Consider the following 21392-nt stretch of genomic DNA (forward strand, 5'->3'; position numbering starts at 1 on the left):
AAAAAAAAAAAAAAAAAAAAAAAAAAAAAAAAAAAAAAGCATCATTACTATTTGAGGGATTAACTTTTCACCCAGGAAATCCTCAGAGGTCAGATGGGGACTGCCTCAGAAATTCTACATAGGTTCAGTACATTCTAAATTACACATGCGCACGTACACACACACACACACACACACACACACACTTTTCTGTCTTAGCCATCAATACCCTGACAGTCAATTTATTCTATGCTAAAAGGTTTATATTCACACCGATTTCCATTCAGGATAACCTTCTCATTTGAAATGACAATGCCCCCAGGGATTCTTAATTTATAGGTGTAGGTAGAGAGACAAATAGGGGTTCAAAAGTCCGTGTTGCTTGTTACATGTCTACACTGTCCCTTATAACATAAACTGGGCAGAGCGGGACTGGGAAAGAACCAGTCCACATCTCTTGAGATAGCCCAGGAAGCTCCAGCTCATACAGGAAAGCTCTGCTCACTAAGGCTCTAATTTTTCACCAGAGTTGCAAATTTGTCTGATCCAAAGTAAACTGAGATTTAACAGGAAACAAACTTTAGGTTCCCCCTCAATCTAAAAAAGAAATTGCCTTCATAATCTATAAGGGTAATGTCTTGTGGAATCTCGTATTTGTACAAGACATGTTCACATGCATCATTGTGCTTGCTCCTAAAATCCACACCCAACCCTCTGCTGTAAGGAGAAGCACAAGCGGTCTTTCGGCTTCCTTTCTGTTGGCGTGGAAAAGGTGCTCAGCAAAGTACTGTGACTTTGCTCCGAGCCACAGTTAGCGAAATGATGGTGCTGGGTCTAGTACCCAGGCCTTTAGACTCAAAGGACCAGGGCAACCTCCAGTGAAGTAAAGAAACAGCTACTGACGCGAGCTATCATCGCACAGCCAAAGGAAGTCCTCCTCCAGTAACAACTTCCTAATGGTGGTTTCCAAGGCTCCTCCTCAGCACTTGCCACGCTGAATATGAAAACATGGAATAGCTCTACCTCCTCTTTCTGAGAATGGACCATTAGCTCTTTAAAACCATCTTGCAAGAAATACCTTACATGTATTCCAGAATAAAATGAGTCAGTGAATGCCTACAAAATAAAGGAACATTCGAACAACAGCCCAGAGGGCTGCACTGGTAAAGCCCTAGCTTCCTCTGTTTCTACTTTCATTCAGTAAAAACCATTTTGTATTCAACTCAGGGACATTTGCAGGTTTCTTGGGAGTTGCCTAAAGGCGTGAGCTACTCATTCTCTGCCTGGGTTCACAAAACTAACCGTGACATTCTCAGAGGAACCCACTGAGAAGCCATCCTAACAGACACAAAGAGGTAAAACAGTAAATCGCTCTCAAGAAAGGCAGCTGCCAGAGCCGTGGCCACAGAACAGGTTTCTTGGAGAAACTCACAATAACTCTAGAGACTGAAGAGAGACATGAAGAAAACCTACCCCAAAGCTATGTGAAAGAAGCCTCGGAGGAGAGGGGTTTGCTTTAGACCCTGACCGAGAAAAACGAAGGAGTACTATGATTGATGGGGCACCTACTGCGCTGCAGACACTGTGACACCCTGCACTCGTTTCCTTCATTCCCCGCGATAATTCTGTGGGGTGGATGCAACTGTTGTGCTATTTGTTTCTACCACTTCACAGCAGAGAAAACTGACACACTGCGAGGCCATTTAGATCAGCAGTGGAGCAGCCAGGACTGGAACCCAGGCAGCCTGGCCCCAGATACTTCATCTCAATGCTACCGTTGTCCCCCTGGACATGACGGGGCCAAAGGCCAGGCATCTAAACTGCCTAAGTGCAATGTTGCAAGGGATAAGGGGACCTGACTTTAAAAACTCTCTCCCCAACTTCTCATAGCAGTTGCAGGACATGGGATAGCCAGCGGTTCTCCCAGTCATCTGACCACCAGCGGCTGTGCCAGCCCCCGCCACCGCCTGCACCTCCACAGGTGATGTTTCCAGCGTCCTCTTGTGGCAGCCGTTATGTTATGTTACTTCATTGTTTCTTCTTCCCGGTGTTCACCTTAGCCTCTCTTCCACTATCTGAAATCTCTCTGGGGCACAGGGTCTCATGACACCAAGCCGAGGAAAAGGATGGAAAGATCGAGATCCTTCCGCCAGATGAGTCTTTGGCGGGGAGCGGTCAGCACATCTGCCCATGCTGGAAAACAGGGCCCAGGAGCGCACTGCAGTCTCCTGCCCTTGGGACTTGGTAGTCACCATGCAGAGAGGGGACCTTTGATTCCCGTGGTTTGCACCAGCTCCCAGAGGAAGAACCTCTGACGGAATGGTTAGTTTTCCTTTTCTACCAGTGCATTTTCCAAATTGAAATGTCAAGCAGTCATAGGCTGTAGATGCCCTGCCCTGCCCTTTCTCTGTGATGTCAGCGCATAGGACCCAGTGAGTCTGGGACAGAGTGAGTACTCGCCAGAGGACTTTTGTCCTCATTGTGACTTTTCCTTTGTTCAAAAGGAATGAAAAAAAAATTAAATTCAGGCCCTAGAAGCCCAAGTCCTAGGTGCAGAGCTCTCTAACTCTTTTTTTCTGTTTACACCCAAGAAAAGAGGGAGGATAGACAGGAAAAGCAGATACCTAAAGAAATAATGGGAATATGAATGGGAAGAATTCTCTCCCATTGGCTTCACAATAGGACAGTCAACATAACAGAGATGTCAGTTCCACGCTCCTTCCCCCGATTCCTGCAGAGAAACCCCACAGGCAAACTCCGGCCTAACCTGTACACACAGGGCTCACCCCTCAGAAAGCCCACATTTTTGTACCAAGTGAGAGGAGCTCATGATGGCCGCTGAAGCTTCCTCTCTAGCACCTTTTGGCTGACTCCTAAACTGCCTTTTTGTTGTGGGGAGCAAGAGAACTAGGAAAGACATGGAAATGTTCTTCCAGCCAGAAACACTGGGCCGGGGTGGGCTCAGGTCCTGGCTGGGCCAATGGATAGGCTAACACAGGAGCCTGTTTCCACAGCAATACATCACCCTCACTTCAGGTCTGGGAGGGGACTTCGGGGCCACTTGGAAACCCAAAGCTTAGAGGCAGCTCTGGGGTTGGAAGGCACACTGGCTACACAGATCTGCCAGCGACACCCACATCCAGGCCCATCAGAAGTTCTTACACCCAAAACTGGTGTAGACAATGAATGAGTCCAGCACTCCCAGTTACGACTCTTCTAGAAGGTGATTCTGTGCTGCTTAGCAGAGGTCTGCCCAACCCCACAGGGCTCCAGGGTCCCATCCCTTGCCCTTGCTCCAAGTTTATATCCTAAACTTGTAAAGCCTCTTCCTCCATTCCCCCTGCAACTCCCCCTCATCCCTGAGCCCAGCCCCTTCCACCTACCCAAATGGACTGCGGTCCCAGTGACCTTTGTCCCCCAGAGCAGAAAACGGTACTAAGAATAGCGCCAGTCATGGGAAGGGGAGCTCACATGTTCAATGTGACTCACAATGGTATCCCTGTCTGGGATCTCCAAGGCAGTCAACAGCACCCTTCACGATGCTGCCCGGGAGTGTCACACATCAGGAATCCAGTGGCATCACTGGGAAAGTATGCTTCTCAAGTCGAAGCTCTGAGCCACAACAACAGAGGGGTCCCTGTTAGAAGGAGGTCTCTTTCCAGAACCATGCGGGCGGGAGAGCACCACACACACACTCCACACACCCATCTCCCATGGCACGGAGCCTCCACACCCCCTGCCGTCTGCTCCCTCTCCACCCTCCCTCTCAGGCGGCTGCAGGGGAATTTCCTTCTACTACTTTGTTCTTCTCAGCCTCTGGAGAAGAGGACAGTTCTTACTACACACTGACAGGCCTGATTTGAAGAACATGGTACAAGCTCAGAAGAAGAAATACCAGGTGGGAACTTGGAGAGCTCCCAAGCCCACAAAGCAAATCACACCAAGGATGTTCACCCCCTAAGGGGACCCCCAAGCCTCCTCAAATCTAAGGCAACAATCTCACTTTTTTAAAAAACGTAAAGCTTCAAGTAAATTCCTGCTCATTTGGGTCATATTTCCTTGTCTGGGAGCTGCAAGGCCCATTATCTGTCTCAATGAGGAGCTGGTTATTAAAAATCCCCTGCTATTCTGGTCCCTTGCCCTGAGGCTAAGAATTGAGCAGTATAAATACATATATATCAGTGGGCTAGGACAATGCGTTAGTAACATGCTCTTGATGGCAATCCCTTCCATTTGCCAATCTGTCAGTATCATTCTTCTCATTTTCCAGGTCTGGGAGCCTGTGACAAGGACATCCTCACAGCAAGTGAAGAGGGTCAGGTTGAACTTCACTTTTTCCTTCTACTCCTTCCTCATTTCCATTTCAACCACAAGTTCTCACTCTTGTCACCTGTGCTCTGCTGAGAGGCGAACACAGGAGCTTTCTTCCAAACAGATGGAGGTCAACGCTGGGTGGGCACTTCCCAGGCAGTCTCCTCATGTCTGCATTGTACATGGCTCACACCAAGACCACCCCAATGGTTTGGTCTCTGTCCATTTCTCCCATCACTAGAATATACGCTCTAAGGACAAGGACTTTGTTTTTTCACTGCTTCAACCCAAAGCCTAGAACTGCGCCTCACCAACAAACACCAACAAACAAAAAATTATTTGCTGTTGAATGACTCCTGTGTCATTTGACATGTTCTCCTTGAGAACACAGACTGTATCTTATTGAGCCATATATCCTCAATGCCAGGTATGATAGCTTATCTTCAGCAGGTACTCAATAAAGATTTTCTAAATTACATTACTGAAACAAACCTCCTCTGAAGAAAGGCGTAAGGATTAGAAAGGCCGCTCAAATGGCTTCTCTCTATTAAACTATATTTGGGGCCAAATAATATGGGTGACCCTCAAGCTGCATTTCATCAACGTGTTCCCAAAAATGAAAACGACCACCTGTCCTTTGGGAGTTAATTTGCTACTTTAAGAAGCGAATCCCTTTAGCTCTGTTCTAAAAGTCAAATCAAATACCTCAGTGTGGGCAGGACACCACATTTATTTTAACCTATGAAACTCTCATGGTTGGTCACCCTTGCAATAGGGCTGACTCTGCCCTGATAGCACACATCTGGCAGGTGGCCCTAAAACAGAGGAACAGGCCTGGCTGGCCCCTCCCTTCCAGCCAGGTGTCTCTACCCACAGCCAAACGATGATGGCAAAAACAGAACATTCGAATCCAGAAATGACCCATCTGTTCACAAGTGTATCAACCTGCCTTTCATGCTACCACAGGAGGACGCACCTCTGAGGGTGGGGTGGATGACTCCCCATTCCAAGCATCACCGCCCCTTTCTGTCAATCCTCTTCTAAATTACCATTCAGAAAGGTCCCCAAATCTCCTGATTTCCATTAAGTTTGAGGACAAAACAGAAAATATCCGGACAGTTTCTTGCCCTCTGGCCCAAGCTCAACCTGAAGCTGCACAAAGTCTTGTTGCCTGAGGATGAGTAACTCAAGAAACTGTACTGCTGGACTGACTGGCAATCAAGGCACTGGGGAAATTATTTGAAGAAGAGTAAGGGTCAGGAGTGCTTGATATTTTGGCTGCGTTCTATGCCTCTCATTTCTTCTGAGTTGTACATTTTCTTTGCCCCACCCTGACCCAATCTTATCTCATCTCTAACACACTCCATGTATAACACATTCTATAACTGGCCAATACAGCCTTGGTTTAAAGACTCACTATGTGTCAATATATTCTATAAACATGTTCCTGTATCAATGGCTAGTAACTCAAGGGCAGTGATTGGGAATATAACTTCCAGTAATTCAACTCTAACAACAAAGAACATTCTGACAGGTGTTTGGAAAGCATACTTGCTGAACACAATGATGAACAACAACTTTATAAACTTGTATTTGTTGCTGAGATAGCCAGTATCTAACCATGAAAAAGAGTAAGAAAACAGCTCTCAAATCAATTAAAACCAGTCTTTGAGCGCCGAGTTCATGTCTCTTGCATGTTAGATCAAAAACGAAAGAAGGAAGAGTGTCAAAAACATTAAAAATAAAAGCCATTTTACATGTCAGGCAGTGGAGTACTGAGTGATGACAGCATCCTATAAAATTAAAATATATGATGCCTGTGGGAAAGCCCTGGGTAGGGAGTTAAGGGTACAAGGCTTCCATATCACTTCTTCCCTGAATCACCCTGCAATCTTATGCAACTCATTTAATCTCTCTGGGCTTTACTTTTTCCTTCCCTAAAATGGAAATAGTAATCTCTGCTTCTCTTTACTTTATAAAAATGTAAATTAAGTCTTATTACAAAAATCTACATATCTACTTATATATATATATATAGAGAGAGAGAGAGAGAAAGAGACTAAAAGAGGTGAACAATTTAGGAGCAACTGAATATACAATAATGGAATTACAAAGAAGAATGAAACAACAGAAAATATATTTTTAAAAACAATTTTCAGTAAAAGACAAGAAGAGGGAAAAAAGATGCATTTAAAAAAAATGTAAAAGCACTAGAAAAAATCTTATTAGACTTCCAACGATTAAATTGGCCTTTTGTATGGCGACTTTGAACAAGTAGAAAGTTGGAGGTTAAGGAAAAAAAAGTTAAAGTATACAAATCTAAAAATTTTTAATATTTTAAATGAGAATAACCATTTAGGACTTTTTTAAGTTAGGAAAGACTCTGAAATCCTTGTTCCTATGTTAAAAGTACATATGCACAAAAAGAGATAGCAGATGCAAACTGCTTTGCAAGTGAAAGTATCACAGGCATATACGGTTTAGGGAAATCTTGGCCACAGATGGACTTAGATCCTCTTTTCCTGATGCACCTTTTTCCTTAGTCATTCATGCTCCTCACCAAGTATTCGTCACCTAATTATTATACAGAGCTCACCCAGAGCAAGTTCAGCACTGTTCCCCACAAATGTCAATAGTTTGGGCCCAAAGAGACGGGTCCCACCAGCATTAACTGGGGTTCAAGCAGAACCTCTTGTCCAGTCATCAGTGCCCAAGACAGGCTTGACAGCAAGGCCAGGTGGCTGGCAACTGGCCAGTGGAGTCCTCTCACCTGGAACAGGGTTAAGCGAGGCTCATTTGGCCAGTCTGACTTGCGTCTGAGAACAAGACAGTTACGCATTTTTAGGGTATGAGGGAAAGACCTTTGTTTTTGCTCTGGCTCTGCACACCTGCAAGTGCTCAAGTACACATGTGTGGGGGCGGCGGCAGGAGAAAGGGGACTGTTCCTCTCTTAAAGGGGCAGTCTCTATTCAAATGCAACCACCTTTCTTCTAAACCCACCAATAACTCTGTCTAACACATTCAAGCTAACACTCAGACACAAACTTGGACAGTGAGCCAGTGAAGCTCAAGTCAGGAAGTGGGTTTCTTTATAGCTCTTTCCTCCTGATGTCTTCTAGGTAACCAGTTCTTTTAAGAAGTCACCAGAGATGCGTTAGGTTTGGATTTGGGGGAAGGGGATAAGAGCTTTGTTATAAACCAAAGAAATGGTTTTTCCAGCCACTATAAATGTACAAAGAAAAATCTTCCTAATTATGTAGGTAACGAGAAGAAAGAAAGGTATGTTCACTGATCAGGGTTAGAAAACAGAACTTTAGAAGTCTGAAGACTATAGTCTTTTCTCAGTAGGATTTTCAACTTGATCTCTGGAATTTATTTTATCCTAGGGGTTAAGTTTTCCCTGCATGTCAAGAATGAGAGAAATCACTAGTCAGGCGTATTAGAATTCTTGGAAGGTAGTTGAACTAGATCCTAAGGGATCATTTGCACACCGAATTTTGTAAGCATTTATCCAGCATATAATCTCTGAACACTCCTCAAATGTAGCCAGAGTGTGCTGAACAGCAAAAAACAATATTAACAACAGCATGGAGGTAGCAGATCAAATACTTTTTGTTTCACCATAATGTGATGAGCTGAAAGTGTCCTACCTACGCCTTTAAAGAAGAACGAACAGAGAGCCTAGCCTTGAGAGGCCTCCATAAGAAACTCCACCGCCTCGGCTCTGAATGTCAAACACCTCCACAGACCTGTGCCCTGACAGCATCTCCAACAAAGCAAGTCCCATCCTTGTTTCAGAGTTTAAACTTTCACATTCAATCACTCTAGGAGAACTTTCACTCTCATTATCTCTCAGGGAGAGGTGAGTCACACAAAAGACAATACAGTTTGGGGAGTTACAGTCAACAACATGCCTTGAGCTCAGAAGCCCATCACCGGCCACTGAGAGTGCCGGGACACATGGTCTTGAGTCCTGCCACATGGAAAAGCTGTGCTGGTCTCAACAAGCCATGTTTATAGGTCAGGTCCCTGTGGCTGTCTACTCAGATCTCCTGCTTCAAGGAACATTACTGACTGGCTCTACCATGTCCACACCAGCACCACCATTCCTGGGGGCTGCTCCAGCCAGGGACAGAGCATGGTGAGGGCATACAGGTCCACTTCTGGGAGACACAGAGCTCCTCCAGCAGACAACGTTGACACAAGGATCCCCTGGGCCCAGTCAAAGTTTTCTTGGAACAGAGCTACAGTTGAGGGCTCTTTCTACCCAAACCTCCTCCTTCCAGACCTGCAGCATGGTCTGAAGGTTCCCCTGCCTTCTCTTCGCTGCCTCCTCCCTTTTTTTCCTTCAGAGATGCTCCTTCCGTAAACGCCTTGCACATCTACTCATGTCTTGGCACCTGCTTTCCGGCACACTCAAACTAACACAGTATTTTGAATATTTTCTGACATTGTGAAAACCCTGAAAGTCATCTTATTTGTCGTTTGCTGTGTGACATTGGGCTAGACCTCCTCCTCTAAAAAGAAAAACAAAAATCTCAATGCCCTCATTTACACAGTGGGCATAACAGAAACTTCCTTGTGATATTTGGTGAAGGATTTAAAAAGTCAGTGTATATGAAGGAGTCTAAGCACACAGTAGGAACTTAATAGATCCGGGATTGAGCTAAAGAAATGAAGAGACCTAATCTATTATTAAATACCTGCTATGCTCCGTGACACTGCCAGCAATTACTGCAATTCTGTAAGTAAAATGCGTTGTTCCCTGGCCTCAAGGAACTTAGAATTATACTGGAAAAATAAAAGGGTTGGAGAATACTATGGATGGAGGTGACAGCTAGCACTTAGAGCCTAGCTTTCTGTATACCCAGCACTGCTCCAGGTGCTCTCCATAAACTAATTCATTAGTTCTCACAACAAGCCTATGGTATAGAAACTATTATTACTGCCATTTTGCAGATGAGAAAACAGATATAGAGATGTTAGCTTGCCAAAGGTTACACAGCTGCTCGTTGGCAGGGTCTGACTCCATGCTCTGAATTCTACAGGGGTAGCCCCTGAATGTTGCCCCTGGTAAAACCTCATGGGATGACCACCCTTTCTTGTGTTTAACCTGGACTTCTACCTGCAGGCATTCCCAAGTGACTGACAGGGTGCTGAGGAGCGCTCCAACCTGCAGGCGTCACATGCAAGTCACTTTGGGAGGACAGGAGGGGCAGAGCTTCTCTTGAATGAGCCTCTACACAGAGCAGCAGCTGCTTACTCTCTGCAGCAGGGGAGGCCATTCAAGGAAAAGAAAGAAGTACCAAGGGGGCAAAAGCAGGGTCATCTGGGACACCTGGCAGGGCCTTTCCCAACAGAGGTGATGGGGAGTTTCCAAGGCCTGTTGTTTAAAGGCAGTGAAGACTGGTGTGGATGTCTCAGCAGCACGCTGGCTGCATTCTGCTCAATGGAAACATTTTGCTTCCTCCAAAGGTGGAGCTTCAAACTGGAGACAGAGTGGAATTCCAGAACAGTCACCACCCAATTCCATTATTTGTAGTGAGACTTTATTAAAGAAACAGTGACCCGAAAAATCTAAGACTCAGAGACTCCTCCCCTAAAACAGGCAGTGGGCTACACCCAGAACAGAGGGGTCAACCTGTGAGTCTTCTGGTATCCAAAATCCAGGCACCCTCTAGGCCTCAGAGAGTTGTAAACAGCACCAGGGTTCGAGATATATTGTACAGGATGAATAGATCTCTTCTGTCCAAAGACTGCTTGCAAGGTATTACCATAGCTGAATCAAGACACTAAGGTAGTTCGGCCAGTTGCAATCTTCAAAAGCCACGACAGAAATAGGGAATCACCACTTTCCACATTTTTAAAAAGACATTTAGAAAAAAAAAAAGTTCATAGTAAGGACGAATCCTTTTACCACGTGATCTTTTTCTACTGGTAGCAGATGATGAAGAAAAATTCATGCAAAACTAATTAGTTAGGAGGCAGAAACAGTGAAATTACTCACAGGCAATAGAAAAGAGCTTTGCCTCCCAACCAGTTCAAATCTTCCCGAGAATTCTCTTCCTCGGTGCTCCAAAGTACTTTCCCATCAATCACAAAACTGAGCAGCATGTGAGTCTACTGCTCCACGGAGATCTCCAGGTCCACGCCAGGCACCCCTTTAGGATCCACAGCTAAACCCAGCACAGTGAATGGAATCCCTGCCAGCGTCTCAGCTGCTGGCTGACATGAAGGCTCTATTGAAGCTGAGGGGGCTGCCAGTTTCCTGCAACTGGTTAATTACAGCAGCCTCTGAGCAACAGAGGGAAGACACTTTGTTTCCGTCCTTCTCATTCCCAAGCTCTTTTCCTCTTATCCAACCAGGGGCTCCCCAGGGATGCTCTACATTGAGACTGTGATGGCTTCAGCAAGCCTGGAAGCCAGTCGCGGCTTTGCCTGGCCTGCAGACCTCAGTGAAGTGCCCTACCTTCTCGGGGCCTGAGTTGAGCCAGTTTACACTGTCTCACGCAACAGCATTTACATGGAGAGACTTTGGATTCCAGAGCTTGGCTCCAGTAATCCCCCCAAATTAAAAGGCTCTAGACTGTTCCTAATCAACATGCCCGCAGCACAAGTTCACACTGCACTAGTAACCTGCTTTTACTCTTTCCTTATCACTAACTTAGGCTCATACTAAAAGTTTCCTCAGTTGTTGTCTGTACCTGAATACGTTGAGATTATTTTGCAATCGAGCTTTCCTTCAGAAAACTGTGATTTCAGCTAATGCTGCCAAATCTCAGGTTTCATTCTGAATTGAAGGGCTTTGAAGCACTTCCTTTTGCAGTAAAGTTGTTTATCTTCAAAAACATGTTTTAGCAGTAGTTTTGGGTTACTGAACCCTAAAACTCAACTAAGAGCCAGAACCCTAAGGTTCTGGACTTGGCCCTGGGACTTTCTTATTGTGTGACTTTAGACTGGCTCTAAAGTCATCTATGAAATGACAAGAAGAGGATTTATTTCAGGGCAGAATCAATTTGAGAGGACCTAGAGGAGAATGTACGGGGCTTCTTTTTCTGCAAGACTAGTACCTTGTGTGTGTGTGTGGTGTGTGTGTGTGCGTGTGTGTGATGTCTCACACACACAAAAAAACTTGGAGGTTGAATTCCAGATAGTCCCAAATTTAGCCTTAAGGAAACTGAAGGACTGCCTACTTATAAATCTGTGTAACACTATAAAACATAATTTCATTATGGTTAATGAATGGCTTTGGGTTTAGCCTTTTTCAGGCTCCTAGAAAACAAGAAAACCACTTCATTCACAATTGCAAATCAAAGACTGAGAACACACCTAGACATTGATAAGGGCATTACCACCAGACCTGCTCCAAAACAGCTGCAGAAGTGATAGGACTCCTTATCTGTGGGTATGTCTGACAATCTGGAATGAAGTTCAATAAAGGTGATTTATAGGTCAATAATTCTGGACGGAAGCCAAGGCCAGCTCTCCTCCCTCCCACATACCCCTAACCCACATACACATAGTGTTCATTAGTGACAAGAGGCAGACAAGGTCCTAATCAGTCTAGGCAGGCAACTGCAATAACCAAGGAGTACTCTCATTCTCTAATATGAAGAAAAGATTTTCTATTCAGGTGAGACATTTGGTGCTTAAGATTCAATTCAGAAGCTACCTCTGTGCAGAATGCAGTTACATACATGGCCTTGAATAAGTCATTTTTTTGTGCCTCAGTTTCATCACCTATGAAATGGGACTAGAGGGGTTGAGAGGAAGAGACACTACTATGTGACAACCTACTATATTATTCTATACCTACTGAAACGGAAAAGCAAGAGGAAGAAGAGATGCCTATGTTTTTCAAGGACTTGGAAAGCGTTTTGCTTAGGTTTACAAAATGTATATAGAAAACATTGGGCTACTTCTCTAGGACTGTGTTGTAATTAGAAGGGGTTCATAATGTATCTTCGAACAAAAGAAAATGGAGCTTTCTGATGGTATCAGTTTGATAACCGTAAACAGTTCACAGTAAGGTAAGGAGGTACATTTTGGCGGAAGCCAACATTGCATTTGATGTATTCTTAACTCAGCTAACAAGCAGGCTTTCAAGCCATGTTATCTGCCCCCGCATCTTGACCTAATTTAACAAGTTGCTATGGGAGCCCAGCGAAGGTTGATGCAATTTTCTTATCTTTGGAGGAAGAATGTAGCTGTGCAAGAGAATGTGAAAATTCAGTTTCTAACTGATTTCCACACTTACAGTGCAGTAAGAAAGACTTCCTATCAAGAAGTAAAATGTATTCCTCTGGAGATGATATGGACAAAGACCCAGACTCCTGGTGCAACGGCAGGAAGATGGATTCTCTTCCCAGCTTGGAGAATCTAAGCATGCACCCTTTAGTTCAGGCCAAGTAACAGTGACGTGGAGCTATGTGTACCCCTACTGTGTGGCCAAACATACTCTGGAGCAATCAAATTTTAAGGGAACATACAGAAAAGTTGAGCAGAACCTGAGCAAGTAAGTGTAACTTTTACAAGCAATAAAATGTATTGCCAACAAGTGTATACAATGATTTCTGCTTTCCATAGTACTTTTGCAAATTTCAGCTCATCTTAACATGTCTGCATAAAGCTAGACACCCATTTATAGGCACTCTAGTGACTGCCTCAGGTGGTGGACGAGGCTGTATGGGCACATTTCATCCGCTTCCCTATTCCCTAGGACGCATCTTAAATGAGGCTGGCGGGGGCACCATGAGGGTGTGAGATCACCCTCATAGGATGAGTCTGCAGTACAGGCAGGAGGTGTTCACCAGGTATCCATTAACGGAAAAAAATAAACACTAAAATGTGGGTTGCTCCTCACATACCTAACAAATCCCAACTTTCATTCAGACCACAGTAATAGGAGAATCCAGTTCAAGTCTAAGGATTTTTAAAATATCTTGAATTCAAGGAGACAGTGAGCCCTCATATTCGCTTTTCTGCACTCAGTATACGCTCAGACATTTGCTGAAATAATTGAATTGTTATAATTGAGGGTTTTTCCCTCTATGTCTAGCACAATGTCCAGCATTCATTTATTTAATTAGTTGATTTAATTCAATTACATTTTCACAGATTTCCTGCCACCGAGACAAGAATGAACACTTCTACTTCACTAAAAGTAGAAAACGGTAACAAGGTAAATTTGCCTAAAACCACACAGTGTGTTAGAGTTGGGAGGAAACACAGAGGACTTCTGTTTTCTGGACTATTATTCTCGCCACCACATGAGATAGTATAAAAAGTGAAATTGCAATGGTCAAGGAGAAAGAATTAAATGGCAAGATGCTTCAAAAACGTTTTTTCATTAAAATGATTACTTCAGTCTTTGAGACTTTTAAGTGATAATCACTACCCCTTTTCTTCTACTCACTAAATGTTTTACTCCCTTATCCCATGTCTGAAGAAAGAGAGAAAGGGAGAGAGAGAGAGAAAAGAAGGAAAGAAGGGAGGGAGGGAAGGAGGGAGGGAGGGAAGGAGGGAGGGAGGGAGGAAGGAAGGAAGGAAAGAAAAGGAGGGAGGGAGGGAAGGAGGGAGGAAGGGAGGAAGGGAGGAAAGGAAGGAAGAAGGGAGGGAGGGAGGGAAGGAAGGAAGGAAGAAGGGAGGGAGGGAGGGAAGGAAGGAAGGAAGAAGGGAGGGAGGGAAGGAAGGAGGGAGGGAGGAAGGAAGGAAGGAAAGAAAAGGAGGGAGGGAGGGAGGAAGAAGGGAGGGAGGAAGGGAAGNGAAGGAAGGAAGGAAGGAAGGAAGGAAGGAAGGAAGGAAGGAAGGAAGGAAGGAAGGGCAGAGGAGAGGGTGGGCAGGCAACTATCAAACTATCCAGACATAACTCAGACCTAGAGCACAGTTTCCCCTGCACCACAAAAACAGAAGCAAGCACTGGCAGTTAGAGATAAAGTCTACCTCACAAGGCCACAAAGTCATTTTAGAGCTACCTCTGCCTTTCCTTTCTCTTCCCAATTAAGCAGCACGTCTCCCTTCCTTTATCACTATATTCAACTGCAGTCTAGTTCTTTAACTCCTAACAAGTATAACTGCATGAGCTGACACTCTTGTACATCCTGAGAGTGACTTAATATACTTTTCCTCACCCCAGATGTTTCTAATGGAAATGAATATACTTCCTAATAATCTCCTTCCAGAGATGGGAAAGGACTCCCTTGAAAAGTAGTAAGTTCCTACATGCTAGCCATGTTCAAGCAAGACCACCGGGGTATTGTAGAAAGAATAAAGTAAGGGCCTTTGAGTTCCATTCCTGGCCTTGACCTTGTTGCTACCCCAACATGTAGACATAATTCCTGAGCACTACTCATGCAATGAACTGCACTGGGAGCTATGTGGAATGCAACATAAGAGAGACACTCCTGATCTCTGAAGGGGGAGTAAGTTTTCAAGCATTTGAGTTGTTTTCAAAGGTCACTGGTTTTCTTCGTAAAAGACCTAAGGCTTCCCTGAATGCAAAAATGAGGATTCAGCATACTCTAAAGATGAGACAGACACCTCAATAGAAACACAGATCTTGCTGTTTGTCATCATCCACACAAAGGGTCCCTACATGAAAACGCATCCAGAGTGGAGAGAATTATAAGAGAATAAAGGCCTAGACCACATCTGAGTAATCAAAGCTACTTTAAAATAAGCTCTACTCATGGTACACTTTCTAATTTTTAGAAAACACTAGAGAGATCTGATGATTAACACATTAATACTCTTTGGCTATTTCTCAGCTATACTCTCCACATGTTTTTCTGGTAAAGCAGCATGATGTGCTACAACCCATCTGAAGAAAGAATTGTTTTGCTCTACTACCAGAGTCTCAGTCAAAGCTCAAGCTCTCAACCTACATCTTCCTTTCTTTATGGCCTTTCTTCACTCATCACTGTCATAACTACAGCTTTCGCTCCTGGAAGAAAACTGATGATAAAGTCGAGTGAGAGAAGGGGTCTTCTCTATAGGCCGGGATGGATCTGGACAGGGCATAGTGTCACTGAGGACACTGCTCCCACATTTGAACAGCTGGCCTAAGGAGAATGGTGCTGCAGAAGAGTCCAGTGTGGAGGCCATTCAGTTGTGCCTTTGAGAGATGCTACTGCTGATTTTGTATTGAGAAAGACCTCCCAAGAGCAGCCCAGGAAAAATCCCCTGATGCCAGGCCACTAGATAGAGTTTCCAGGAACACCAAGTCATCACAGTTCCCTTCCCCCAGACATGGAAAAACACCAAAATATAAGTTTCCTACCATTCTTGCAAATGATCCCTTTGAAGAGAATGATACTATTTGCTTCCAAAAATCAATGGCTATTCACAAGCAGAGTGGCTGGAGAGACTAAAGAATTCTTAGAGAGACTTCTCCCCGCTGCCCTGCAAAAGGGAGTCTGTTGTCGTCTCTGGTCAGAGGTGCACAGTGCCTTCCAGGAAGGATCCCACCCACAGAAACGTGCAGACGGAGTTGGCCTAAGCAGCGGGAGGGCGCCTACCTGTGTAGCCAGCTAGGGCAGCAGCAGGAATGACAGGCTTGTCCTTGTTGAGGTCAGCACGGTCCCGCACATAGTCCTTGAAGGTGCCCTTGGGCTTGTGGTTGGGCAGGGCAGCCGGATAGTCCTCTGAGTCGAAGCTGTCATAGGAGGGAACACGCTGCAGGCTGTTGAAAGATGACTGGCTGCTCCAGGACTGGGTGAGGCGATCACAACTATCGTAGCTCTCTATGCTTTCAAAAGAGTCCTGGCCCCCGAGTTTACCTGGAGGTAAAGGAGGAGGTAGGAAGAGGACAGGGGAGGAGGGAGTGGGAAAAAAAAAACTGTAAAAACCCTCTTATGGAGGACAGATTGCTAATCAGATCTGCAGGAGGGACAGAAGAAGGGAGAGGCGAGTGGGAACGGAAGCTTCAGGGGTCATGGGTTTACTCTGGGGAAAGGGGCTGCACCAGGCCACCATCTGAGGGTCCACGGCCACTCTGCTGCCTGGTTTGAGAACTCCAAGTACAGAGAGTCAGAGTCAAACGCTGCTCACATCTGTCAGAGTAATGCTTGGGTCCTCAAGAGTTCTAAAGCCAGAAATCTAGAAGCTGAGGATCACACATGTTATGATACGATTTCTGGCTGATGTTGTAGGCCCAGTGAATAAATGAAGAAATCGGAGCAATGTCAGGATGAATTCCGTGCTCCAACTCAAGCCAATGAGATGATTTCAAAAGGCCCAGTTTGGAAAATATTTTGGTCATAAGAAAAAAGAATCCCATTAGACTAAGAGCAGATTAGCCTTTTCTGACCTTGGAACTAAAGTGCTATTTTCTTAGCATTTTTCCCAAATACTATTTTAACATAAAATACATGAATTGACCCTATGCCTTTTCAAATAGAGTAAGATGGTATAAGATGCTTTCCCCAAGAGATTTTAAAATATCACACACACTATTACTCTTCTAAACAGAAAACCATATTCTTTATCCTCTCCAAGTAAAATTATGTATTGAAATTTAAACTTCATTGGAAAAGTATAGGCAATACTTAAATGGTTTATTAAAGAGTTAAGGTCCACAGCAGTGTCAGAAATCCTTTACTGTGTGAGTTGCTTAAGGCATTCTTAACTGACCACAAGATCATGCAAGTTCATTAATTTCCCAAACCAGGTTATAAACAGCTGCTATGATTGCACAATAGCTCCTGGAGAAATTTCCATTGGTAAAAATGCCACTAAAAAGGAGGCTAGCAAAAAAAAAAAAAAAAAAATGTTTTGGAGGAAAACAAACGCATCTAAGAGCTAAAAAGGCTCACAGGAATGGTTTTTATATGCAACTTTCAGATACTTTTCAAGTAACCTAAGTTAAATCATGGGAGACTAGATGGTCACCTCAATTCAGCACAGGCCAACAGGCAAAGGGATGTGACAAATATTTACATAGAAATATCCGTAAATCAACTCCTAATTGTTCAGGGGTGATTGATCTATAAATTTCAAATCCCAGAATAAGGCTGACTCATACAATTTCATATTAGTGTGCTCCCAGTGTATTTTCCTCTCCATGACAGTGGAGATTGCTTAAAACAATAAAAATCAAACATGAACAGATGCCCAAACCTAAAGTAAGTATATAGGAAAAGATGTTGCTCCCAACATTGTTTAAAGATCTGGATAAAAGGCATTTGGTTGAGTGTGTACTTTCTGTAAAATCCACTGCTCTGGGTTTTCTCTACTTCCTGACCCCTCCAGAACTGCTTTAAACAGAAAGGTGGTGTCATCCGTTTCATCTCATTCCTTCCTCCACTCATCCATTCACAGGAGGGTTATCTCGGGAAAGTAAACTGAAGAGCTTCACGGAGTTATCAGCCTGGCCCACCCAGTCCACTATCAAAAGGGCACCTCTTCATTCTTATTAAAAATGAATACATATTTCTTTATAATTCTTCCCCATTTACCCAGCAGAAAGTCATCTTTTTCACCTTTTTAGAAATAATCTAATTTTCTCTCAAGAAATTTACACTAAATGATTCAACGAAACAGCCTACAACCAGAATGTCAAAGCCTTGTTTTAGCAGAACAGGAAATTTTGTGGCATCTCATAAAAAGGTATTTGTTCATACCAGCTACTGATCTTCATGGCCATTTATTTTCTCTTTGAGACAAACATACCAAACGCCTAAGAAGGAGAATTTATATTTTCATCAACACCCCACCAAGTTGATAGTATTTATGCTAAAGTCTCTCTGAAATGATTCCATCTCTATCAGCCAATTTTATACTTGGAGAAGAAGGAGATCACAATTTTCACAAGCAAGATAGTAGAGTTTCCAAGGACTCCCAATAAGCAAGGGGGCTAAACCAAGCCAGAACCAGTCTCTGGCAACCCCCCAAACATGAGGCAAATGCAACCCTGTTGAGAGCTGTGGTTTACAGCAGTAGGCAGCTTTCATTTTAGCTCGATTTCACAACCCTGGTGCTGGGAACCTTCATTTACGGGTATTTTCTCCAAAAATGGGTAGAATCCAACAGGATTAGACACTCAGTTATGCTGCGGTGCTCATGCAGGGAAACCTGTGTTCTCTAAACTGTCCACCAGCCAGACTTTCTGAGTAGGGCCTCGGCAAACTCTTTCCAAAGCTATCTGACTCCACCGAACAGACCTCAGAGCACTCAATAGAGAAGATGGGACAGCACCCAGCCACCCACTGAGCAGACTCGTACAAAGACAGTCCTTAGGGCCCACATAAGTGGGGCATAGAAGCACTCTGTATGCTGTAATGCAGCCTGTGAATACTGTACTATGATTTGTATAAATAACAATAGGTTAACAGTAATGCTTTCGGTCTAGACCAATCACAGCATCTCAGACTCAATTGGCCCTTTGCATAGGCCCTGTTTGCAGCACTTCTAACACGCAGAAAACAGCCCTGCACAAAATGGTCTTCCCCTCAAGTTTTTGTGGCCTGAACTTGGAGGAAGGGAAGAAGAGTGGAGCCAGAAAGAAATACCTCATGTCTCTTTGTAAGGGTCACTTTTGGTCCATAGTCATTAGTTTGGGGTTGGAGGGGTGGCGGGGACCAAAACCAAGAACGAAGGAAAGGAGAGGGAAAAGAGACAATTACACAAATGCAAAGCCAGATGCAATTTCAAAACAATGTGACTGGAGATCTACCCAAAGTTACAACATGGCCGAGCCCAAACCCACAGGCTTGGCCTCACCGTGTAGATGTACAGAAAGTCCCACAAGGAAGAAAGTTGTTTTAATACTGTGACCCCCCTGATAAAAGAGAAACACATATACACACACTCATGTGTATGTATTTAAATAGACACGCACCCAAAAATAAAAAGAGTCAGAAAGGGGAAGGCCGACTGGTCCCACCCATCCCCTTCGGTCTGAAACACAAACACCCTGGGGCCTTAAGAAGGAAGATTAGGGGTTCTGATTTTGCAGGGACTTTCCCTCTGCAGGGCTTGCTGGTGACCCCTAGGCCTGCTGGGAGGAAGTGTGAGCCTGAATACTCGAAGAAGATGACACTGTGCAGGACCCACGATTCTTCAAAGTAAAGGTGCCACTGGGCTCTCCTCCAAGAGCCTCACAGTAGGTACCACATATGGTCAGTCACTGAGCAGAAATCACTCATAGGCCAGCCCCAGCCTGCCATCCGACCCAAGCCCCACCTGTCAGCTTTCTCCCGTTCCTCTTCCCATTTATAATTCTTTCCCATTTACCCACCAGAAAAGTCATCTTTTTCACCTTTTTAGAAATCATCTAGCTCTTGCTAAATAGACAAACGCTTTCTTACAATAGACTGCATTTTTCTCAGAAACAAAACAATTTGGACACTTTACTAGGTAGGTTGTATCTCTGAGCATTTATGTCCTGTTCCTAAAGATTGGGTGCATTTTACCTTTTTTGCTCTATGACAACCAGCTCTATTTTGAAACATTTTCTTCACTGACAGTGAACATTTTATCATTATTATAATACTCATGTTAACAAAACTACCTTCTTTTGGAAACCCCTGGCCACCTCCTTCCCTGGTCCTCTAGCTAAATACACACTTTCACCACACTGCTGATGACTGGTTCCAAACAAACCGTTGGTTAACCATCTTGTGTCTTCCCAAACCAAAAAAGTCACAGGAGGCTAAAGATCCCAGGCTGGCCAGCAGAGGTCATTCCAGGTACCAAGCCAGTATCTACGGTCAGACCCAGGAGTCCTCTGGGAGGAGCACCAGGACACATGCTAAGCTCAAGGGTTTTCCAGGGTGGTCACTTGAACCATTTTTATTTGATTATGTCCTCCTCAAGGAAAATAGAGCATACCTTTCAAAGTGACCAAATTCAACCAGAGTTATTAACTGAGGGAAACATTTTGCCCAAGTAAGACATTTAATTTCTTAGATTGCCTGATTCTGATTTCACTGTGGACCCCATGGCCTTTGCCATGATAATGGACTTGGCTAAAACACCACGATGGAAAGTTCTTAGTATCTGGACACTCTAAGATGGGAAGGCTGAAACTGAGGAATCTACATGTCTAATAAATGAGAAAAAAAAAATGGAACCTGAAAACACGCACAGAGTCAGGTAACTCTTGTAAACCCAAGAGCTTTTAGAGAAGAAGTATGACCTACCACGACTGGCTCTCCCCATGCACATGTTGTCTGGGGTGACGACTTCTTGTTTGATAGCAAAGTAGTCGTTCTGCAAGGTGTCTGTCTGGAGAGGGTCCCGGAGAATGACTGAGGGGTAGTCGTTCTCATACTTGAGGGAGAGGAGCTCTTCCGAGCTGATGGGATGGAGCGTCTGATAGGACTCTGTGATGAAGCTGGGCTCTGAGAACTCGGATGGTGGAACACACTGGGCATGCTCGATACCATAGCCTGGAAACAAAGGGTTTGCAATTAAAGAGAGGAGAGATTTGTACTTAAAAAAAGCAGTTTTTCACCGCCTACAGAGGCCGTATGATGTGGAACAAGCTCCTTAGAGAATAAAGGGAAAATACTTTAAATCAGAAAGGCTTGGGTTTTTAACCTTGTCCACTACTAAATAGCTATGGCCCTTGACAAGATAATTGACTTCCTGACTTCACATTCTCATCTATAAAATGGGGGAGATTGCGATCTTTCCCGGAGCACTGCAATGAAGATGAAATGAGGATAGAGGTAAAATGCCCACAACATTCCCCACACAATAAGCTCTTGACACACGGTAGTTAACATCATTGTGTTACTGGAATAAAAACTGTAATCACGTAAAAAGATAAAATTAAAAAATAAAACCTGTTTAATATTCCCTTTAAAAGCAGAGCCATCAGATAAGATGGTCCTATATCTCAGAGCTTACATTAGTGCAACAGGCCTACAGCCATTCTTTCCCTCAGGCTATCTCTTCAGTATGGTGGGGTATCTTACACGAAAAAGGAGAAGGCTGTATTTCCTCTAATAGAATTTGAAGCTGCATAGCACACTCTTAAAGAAGGATTTTAGAGGAAATGCTGTCATCTCCACTAGTAAAAAGGAAACAACAAAGGCCAAGATCAAATTCCTAATCCAACCTTCTTTTGGCCATCATAGTGAACAGTACCAAATCAGAAC

General features: G+C 44.1%; 1 protein-coding gene across 4 annotated transcripts in view; it reads right to left on the bottom strand.

Moving 5' to 3' along the window:
- The window catches only part of ETS1 (ETS proto-oncogene 1, transcription factor), a 127846-nt gene that overhangs the window by 5601 nt on the left and 100853 nt on the right, over nt 1–21392 (bottom strand). For 2 of the 4 annotated variants that reach the window (XM_025357387.1, XM_025357388.1), the window contains 2 exons: nt 20430–20678; nt 15807–16067 (listed from right to left, as the gene is read on the bottom strand). In XM_025357387.1, the coding sequence (XP_025213172.1) occupies nt 15807–16067; nt 20430–20678 (510 nt within the window). The remainder of the gene's footprint in view (nt 1–15806; nt 16068–20429; nt 20679–21392) is intronic. The other 2 variants (XM_025357390.1, XM_025357389.1) reach the window with 2 other exon arrangements.

The sequence above is a fragment of the Theropithecus gelada genome, chromosome 14 (assembly GCF_003255815.1).
Source record: "Theropithecus gelada isolate Dixy chromosome 14, Tgel_1.0, whole genome shotgun sequence".
Taxonomy (NCBI): domain Eukaryota; kingdom Metazoa; phylum Chordata; class Mammalia; order Primates; family Cercopithecidae; genus Theropithecus; species Theropithecus gelada.